The sequence below is a fragment of the Octodon degus genome, unplaced genomic scaffold (assembly GCF_000260255.1).
Source record: "Octodon degus isolate 3935 unplaced genomic scaffold, OctDeg1.0 scaffold00055, whole genome shotgun sequence".
Taxonomy (NCBI): domain Eukaryota; kingdom Metazoa; phylum Chordata; class Mammalia; order Rodentia; family Octodontidae; genus Octodon; species Octodon degus.
The window spans coordinates 13,408,672-13,416,540 of NW_004524631.1; the positions used below are offsets into that span (position 1 = coordinate 13,408,672).

Here is a 7,869-nt window from a genome sequence, read left to right on the forward strand (position 1 = left end):
GGATATGGATATGGTTATGGGCGATCCAGAGACTATAGTGGCAGGTGGGTAACTTGAGCATGAAACTTTTACCTTGAACTGTACTACAATAATTGTGTGGTTATAGAAACTGACATGATGGGGACCAGGGAGATGGCTCAGTGGAATAAGTGCTTCCCTGGCAAGCACAAGGGCCTGAGTTCAATCCCCGGTTCCACCAAAAAAGACTGACATGATAAATAATACTATATGCATGTTCATCTAGTAAGATCTATATTGGGTGGTTTTCTCTTGTGTTAACATGAAATGTGCCTTGATTTGTTTCCTGCCTGTTTCGTATGTCCCATTTTACAAGTTTAAAGTTTACATTATGGTGCAGACTGTAAAATACGTGTATAGTTTCAATATGATCTAATTTAGAATGCATTCTTTTTTTTTTAATGTGTGTGTGTGTGTGTGGCCAGCTCAGCCCACCAGGGGGTGGGGCTGGCTGGCATGTGGTGCTGGGGGATTGAACCACGGTCCCTGTGCTTTGCTAAGCTTGTTCTAACTAGGTGCTTTAGACCACTGAGCCATCTCTCCAGCCCCTAGAATGCATTCTTGCCAAACAGTTGTGTTTTTTTCCCAGAAGCCAGGGAGGCTATGACCGATACTCGGGAGGGAATTACAGAGACAATTATGACAACTGAGAGGCTTGTAGACATGACGTAAGTGATACTTGAATATTGGCATTGCAAGCTTCTGCCCTTTGGACCCTGTTGTGTTCCTCTCGCCTTTTTGGCTGGATTGTGCAGCATTCTGCCACCTTCAACATACCTCACCAGCTCCACCCACCAAACCATTCCCACGCTGCTTTTGCTCTTAGGTGTATGTCGGGGCGGGGGGGAGTCCTGAAAAGCCAACTTCTGTGATCTCCTACTCTTTACAAATGAGGAGGTACTTGCACTAGCCAGCCCATAGCATCTTTGTCCACTCTGGGAGGTGAAAATGTTACCAGCCTATTTCTTTCTGACATCACAATGTACCCATTCTTACCGTTCTCAGATGCACAAGGAATAACACTTCTCATCCAGGATCATCCTTCCAAATCGCCGTATAAAGATTTTTGAAGCCGTGCTGAAACTTGATTAGTATATTTACTATTTTTTAATTGAGTTCCCAAGGTATCTTGTTAAAGACTTTTTAGAAAGCTCTGTGTTATTTTAATTTCCCCCATTTAAAGTCAAATTTCTGAGACATTTGTAGAGTTATGGGGGTTTTTCCTTATAAAAGTTTTTAGTTTGGACTCTCAGGATCATTGATTCTGGCACACAAAAAAAGTTGTGCCAGACTCATGTTTTTCTTTAAATCATGTATTTGGGGTTATTTTTAAAATATATATGCACTTAATCATGAGTAGAAAAATTTTTGAATGTACCTGTAAGCAGTCTGCATCAAGAATATGATTGCCTAGAGTTTTTTTAATTAAATATCTACCATCATGAGTGTAAGAGCTTCTTGAAAATGTTTGTGAATGTCATTTTTTTTTATATACTGGAAGAAAAAATATTCTTTCGTGTCTCGTGTTTGGAATGTCCTTCAGAACTGATTAAAAAGGTGAAACCTCAACACAAATTGATACTGATAATGCTTTTTCTTTACCACAGTTCATAAATTTTTAACGAGGTAGATCAAGAGGAAAGAGGACTTGGAGACTACTTACTGGGGAGGTGGGCAGGGATTTCGAGATAGGGTGGAATCCTCATGTTTGGGATTGGTTTGTATGTTGAGGCCTGAAGTGTAATGTGTTCAGGTAAAGTGATCTTGTGGCTGGAATTAGGTTTCCCATTGTGGTTTCTCAAGTCCCATCAATGTGTCCTTGGGTTTGACTTCCCTACGTTCTGATTGTTATATGAGCATCCTAATAGCGATTGTTCTCAGAAAACTGGACACAGTATATACCTGCAATCCCAGTACTTGAGAAGCTGAGGCAGGAGGATTGCCTTGAGTTCTAGGCCAGCCTGAGCTACACAGTGAGACCTTGTCTCACCCCCTACTCCCCAAAAATGATTGCTTTGGGGATGAAAGCACCTAGTCTCAGAACATGCGTGCTACCCTGTCATGAATAACACCAGTTTCTTCCCCTGAGATGCTGGGAGAGTTGGGTACTGAATTTGTGGGAGATTTGACAAACCTGGTTTGAAAAGTGGGTTCTAAGAGCTTAGGCTCCAGCACATGAGAGACTGAGGCAGGTGAATCAGCATAAGTTCCAGGTTCGACTTCACTGCATTGGGCTGACTGTCCATAAAAGCCCTCAAGACTGGCTTCAGATGTAGGCTTTGCTACTTCCCAGCTGTTCGGCTTTTGACAAGTCTTGACCTCTGGGCACTGCATTTGTTGCTAAGGTTAGGTGAACAGTAGGCTAGGCAAACAACACTTAAGGACAGCTGGCAGAACTCATAGCATTTTGGGGCTGGTGAGATGGCTCAGTGGTCTAAAGCACCTATTTAGAACAAGCTTTGCAAAGCACAGGGACCACGGTTCAATCCCCCAGCACCACATGCCAGCCAGCCCCACCCCCTGGTGGGCTGAGCTGGCCACACACACAAATAACTCATAGTATTTGGTCACAGTAGTTGGTGTTGGGTTTTAAGATGGCCTGGCCCTTTGTAGTCTGATTTTCTTTCGTGTTTTAACTGCTCTTGTTTTCCCACTTCTCCTTTTGCTATGGTTCTAGTAGCTATCTGTATTAAGGTGCCACAGGTGTTAACTTTCCTTTAGGTACTTAAAAATCTGTTGGGTCTACAGTCCTGTCAAGTTCAGAATGCTATCAGCCAAATTAACATCATTCATGAGGCCTGCACGCCCATCTTGTGAGTCCTGGTCTTAGATCATGCTTCCCGGGTCTCCTAGCTAACAGTCCCCAAGGACCCTTCTTCCACCTAAATGGTGGTGAACATTTTCTGACAGGATGATGGACATGTGGACTTGGAGCATTTTCGCTTGGTCTGAAAAAAGGAATCCAGGGGGAGAAGGCTCAGTGGTCTAAAGCACCTACTTGGAACAAGCTTGGCAAAGCACAGGGACCGCGGTTCAGTCCCCCAGCACCACATGCCAGCCAGTCCCGCCCCCTGGTGGGCTGAGCTGGACACACACATACAAAATAAATGTTAAAAGAGGAATCCACTAAGCTTGCAGAAGCTAAGGTCTTGGGAACTGACAGGAGGACCCTGTAAGTGCTTTGTAGGTGGTGGGGCATCCAGTCCTGTCTCAGGATGGACAGTGTCACCTGCAGTAGCATTCCAAAATCAACCCTGCAAGAAAAATCCTGTAAGTGGGATTGGTAAAGACCCAGATAGCTTCATGTGCCTGTGTAACAGCCTGCAACCAATTTGACTTTCTGGATGTCAGGAAGTAAATTACAGTTGAGCCATGGGAGGCCCAGTTTACCTTTTTTGGTACTAGGGAAGAGGTCTAGGAGACTACTTTAAAAATGCTTGTATTGATGTGCTTTGGCTTGGCCAACACCCCACAAAGTAATATGATTCCCAAGAAGCCTCAGACATTCAAAGGTACCTTGAAAATATTCCAAGACCTGCAGAGTCATTTTCAAGCTCTTAATCTTGTCTGAATTAAAATGTCTGGAAATTTTCTGTTGGTGCCAGGGATCAAGCCCAGCATTTGTACATGCTGGGAAAGTATTTTTTAACACCAAGCTGACACCCACTGCAAAACACTTAAATGTTCCTTCCCCTTACCCCTATTGAGCTCCAGGTATACAGGTGAGCTTTCAAATCCCAAGCCCCACCTCATAGGATTCACTTTTCACATCCTACTGTACTTCCTAGGTTAATGTGTGCTGTTTCATAAAATGGAAACTGTACCCATTACAAATGCACGATGTTCAGAACAGGCCAGGTCCCTGGCACTTCCCCACCCTCTTAGCCGCATATATTTTTTTAAAATTTATTTATTTGTGGGTGTATGTGTGTGGCCAGCTCAGCCCACCAGGGGGCGGGGCTGGCTGGCATGTGCTGGGGGATTGAACCGTGGTCCCTGTGCTCCACTAAGCTTGTTCCAAGTAGGTGCTCCAGACCACTGAGCCATCTCACCAGCCCAGCCGCATATATTTTTAAGGATGTAGAGAACTAAAATACAAAGTGATTTGATGTAAACAGTTTGTCTATAAAACATGACTTTCTGCAATCAAACCTGCTTGTTGGGGTGAGACTTGTTGCTCCCTGCCCAGCTGCATTCCTTTCTCCTTCCTCAACTAGCTGAGGCTCTTTGTGACCATACCTGCTTCTGATTGGCTGTACACAAGGCTCACCTAGGAAATGTTAGCAGTGTTAGGTTTTGAGAGCCTGCTGTGTTTAGGGGAACCTTGTTTAAGTTTGTGTGTCAGTATGTAGTTCAGGCTGACCTTGAACTTATGATCCTCCTGCCTCAGCCTCTCAGTTTTGGATTTTTTTTTTTTTGGTACCTGGAGTTGAATTTATGCTTAGGCCTCTGAGCTGTCTCCCCAGCCCTTAAGTCTTGGATTACAGGCTGGATTGCCATGCCCAACCCTGCCACTTCCATAGTACTGGAAACAGTTCATGGTTTTTTGTTTGTTTTTGGTGGTTCCAGGGATCAAACTCGGGACCTTGTGCTTGCCAGGCAAGCACTTATTCCATGGTATTATTCTGAATAAACATTATACATATGTTTGTCTTATGTAAGGGGCTGAGGGAGTCAAACCCAAGGCTTTAGTACATGCTAAGTTAAATATAACTTACCCAGTTTGATCTCCTGCCCCCGATTTTGGTGGTATATATCTTCACATTACACTGACGGCTGGAACCTCAACATGACCCTTGCACTATAAAGTAGAAATTAAGCAGCACGTTCTGCCTTGAGAAACTGGTGATAGCGATCAAAGGCTAGTCTGCCATGTGAAAAGCAAGTGCTCTCTCTGGTGGTGTAGCACTGAGGTCCTGTGTGAAGGTGTGAATCCACAGCCCTGAGAAGCTCAGAGGGCCATAGAGGCTGGGGCTGCAGTGTTGATCTCCTGCCATAGAATCCAGGGTTCATGGCACGTGGCTGCCTTGGGTATATATCTGCACGAAACAGGATTTTGCTAGTTTACTCAGGTAATTTATTACATGATTTTCCCTACTATGTCTTTTAGGAGATTTAACAGGGACAAAAAGCTTAGCAAATGTGCCTGCTAGAGAAGGCACGCTCACCTACTTGTCACCCAGCATACCCCTTTCTCCTTGATAAAGGAAATAGTTTGCAATCGTGGCTGTGAACACTCACTTTGTAAAATGAATCCCTCATTCCACATACTTCCTGTTTTATGTGTCTACATGTTTTGGGATAATTTTCCCTTGGGGTCACTCATAGTTCAGGCTGGTCTTGAACTCACCGTGTAGCTCAGGCTGGCCCCCAATTAACAGTGATCCTTCCCAGTGTGTATGCCACTGCATCCAGCTGTATTTTTTTTTACTTTTTTTAAAATTGTGTGTGTGTGTGTGTGTGTGTGTGTGTGGCCAGCTCAGCCCACCAGGGGGCGGGGCGGGCTGGCATGTGGTGCTGGGGGATTGAACCGCAGACTCTGTGATTTGCTAAGCTTGTTCTAAGTAGGTGCTTTAGACCACTGAGCCATCTCACCAGCCCCCCCAGCTGTATTTTAAATTTTATCCCCAAAGTATGGCTAGCAAAAACAGTATATATGCTTTCTTTTTTGTCTGATGGGAGTGCTCACCTGCTCTGCAGATGTTAGTGTGCAGGACAGTGTCAGCTTTAGTTACTGTGGCTGTTTTGTCTCCAGAGCTTGTTTCACTTGAAGCTTATATCTTTTAACCACTCTTTCCCCACTCAGCCTCTGCTGAATGCTGTGGTACTGTTTCTTTTTTTTTGGGGGGGGGGGCGGAACTGGGGATTGAACTCAGGCCCTTGCGCTTGCCAGGCAAGCACTTATTCTACCGAGCCATCTCCCCGGCCCCACTGTTTCATTTTTTGAGACAGAATCTTAAAGCTTAGGCTAGCTTTGAACTTGCAATATAGCTAAGATTGATCTTGACCTTGCAATTCTCTTGCTTCTGCCTCTTGATCTTGAGGTTATAGGCATGTGCCACTGCACCCAGCTAAAATGTTTGGATTGGACATGTGAAATCACATAGTATTTGTCTTAATGTGATTGTTTTATTTTACTTAAGATGTATTCAAAGTTCATGCATGTTTTATGTGACACTCCTTTTTAAGACTATGAGGCCAGGTATGGTAATGCATGCCTGTAATCCCAGCATGCAGCAGGCTGAAGTAGGAGGATCTCAGGGTTGTTTTTTGTTTGTTTTGTTTTGGGGTTTTTGCGGTACCTGGGATTGAACTCAGGACCCTGTGCTTGCCAGGCAGGTGCTTATTCTACTGAGCTATCTCCTCAGTCCCTCAGTGTGTGTGTGTGTGTTTGAGGCCAGCCTGGCCTACATAGTTCAAAACCAGCCTGAACTACATAGTGAGATCCTGTCTCAAAAAAGAAAAAAAAGGACTGTACCACATTTAGCCAATCATCTAGGGTGAACATTCTAGATTTTTTTAGATGTGCTTTGATTTTGTTTTTGTATAGAGGGGACACTGGCGATTGCATTCAGGTTAGGGTTGTGGATATAGCTCAGTGGCACAGAACATGCCTGGCAAGCACAGGGTCCTGAATTTGATTCTTGGCATACATACATACACACATACACACACACACACACACACACACACACACACACTCACAAACACCTCAGGATCTCCCCAGTGAGCCACAATCCTAACAGTCTTTTTCGTTTTCTTTTTTTTTTTTTTTTTTGATACTGAGAATTGAACTCAGGACCTTGGGCTTGCCAGGCAAGCATTGTGCCACTGAGCTATATCCCTACCTCCATCACCACCCCTTTCTTTGTATTTTAGGGAAGGGTCTGCAGGGTGTCCAGGGTCTCAATACTAGATCAGACTTGTAGTGATCTGCCTGTTTACAGGCTCCCAAGAGCTGGGATTACAGGTGTACGCCACCATGCCCAGTCTCAATTGCAGTCTCAGCTAGCCCTGGGGGCAGGGCCCACAGGACAGGCCCTTAATTTTTTTTTTGGCAGTATTGGTGGAACCAGGGATTGAACTCAGGCTCTTGCACTTGACAGGCAGGCGCTAATTCTACTGAGCCATCTCCCTGGCACACCACACCTTTATTTTAAAACAGGTTCTCTTTAAGTCACTGAATTGGCCAGGCTGGGATTGAACTGATCCTCCTGCCTCAGCCTACTGAGTGTTGGGACTAAGGCATGTGCCAACCAGCTCAGTGTATTTTGATTTACAAAAATTGGTAATAGGGATTGAATCCAGAGCCTTGAATATATTAGCCAAGTACTCTGCCACTGAACTACACTCCCAGCCCTTTTAAAATTTTATCTGAGGGTCGGCCAAATAGCTCAGCAGATTAAAGTGCCTGTAAGCAAGCACAGAGGCCAGGGGTTCAATCCCCAGGCTTGCTACAAGCCCCACCCCTGGGGCACGCTGAGGCCATTGAGACTGGGCGGTGGTACGTGCCTGTAATTCCAGCTCTTGGGAGGCTGTAAACAGGTGGATCACTATGAATCTGATCTAATAGTGAGACCCTAAACACCCTTGTAGACCCTTCCCTAAAATGATAAATAAATAAATGAGTACATAATTCAATTAGGTCTGGGGATATAGCTCAGCAGCATAAATGCCTGCCTGGCAAGCATAAGTTCCTGAGTTCAATCCCCAGTACCAAAAAAAAAAAAAAAAACCCTGCAAAAAAACATACAAAAAATCAAATTTAGGGGCTGGTGAGATGGCTCAGTGGTCTAAAGCACCTACTTAGAACAAGCTTCGCAAAGCACAGGGACTGCGGTTCAATCCCCC

At 44.7% G+C, this 7,869-nt stretch overlaps 1 protein-coding gene across 1 annotated transcript in view; it reads left to right on the top strand.

Annotated features, from left to right (window-relative positions):
* Rbm3 (RNA binding motif protein 3) overlaps nucleotides 1–1,316 on the top strand; it is a 3,400-nt gene extending 2,084 nt beyond the window's left edge. The window contains exons 4-6 of the mRNA XM_012515236.2: nucleotides 4–44; nucleotides 608–686; nucleotides 1,024–1,316. Coding sequence (XP_012370690.1) covers nucleotides 4–44; nucleotides 608–668 — 102 coding nt within the window. The 3' untranslated portion in view covers nucleotides 669–686; nucleotides 1,024–1,316. The remainder of the gene's footprint in view (nucleotides 1–3; nucleotides 45–607; nucleotides 687–1,023) is intronic.
* The last annotated feature ends 6,553 nt before the right edge of the window (nucleotides 1,317–7,869 follow it).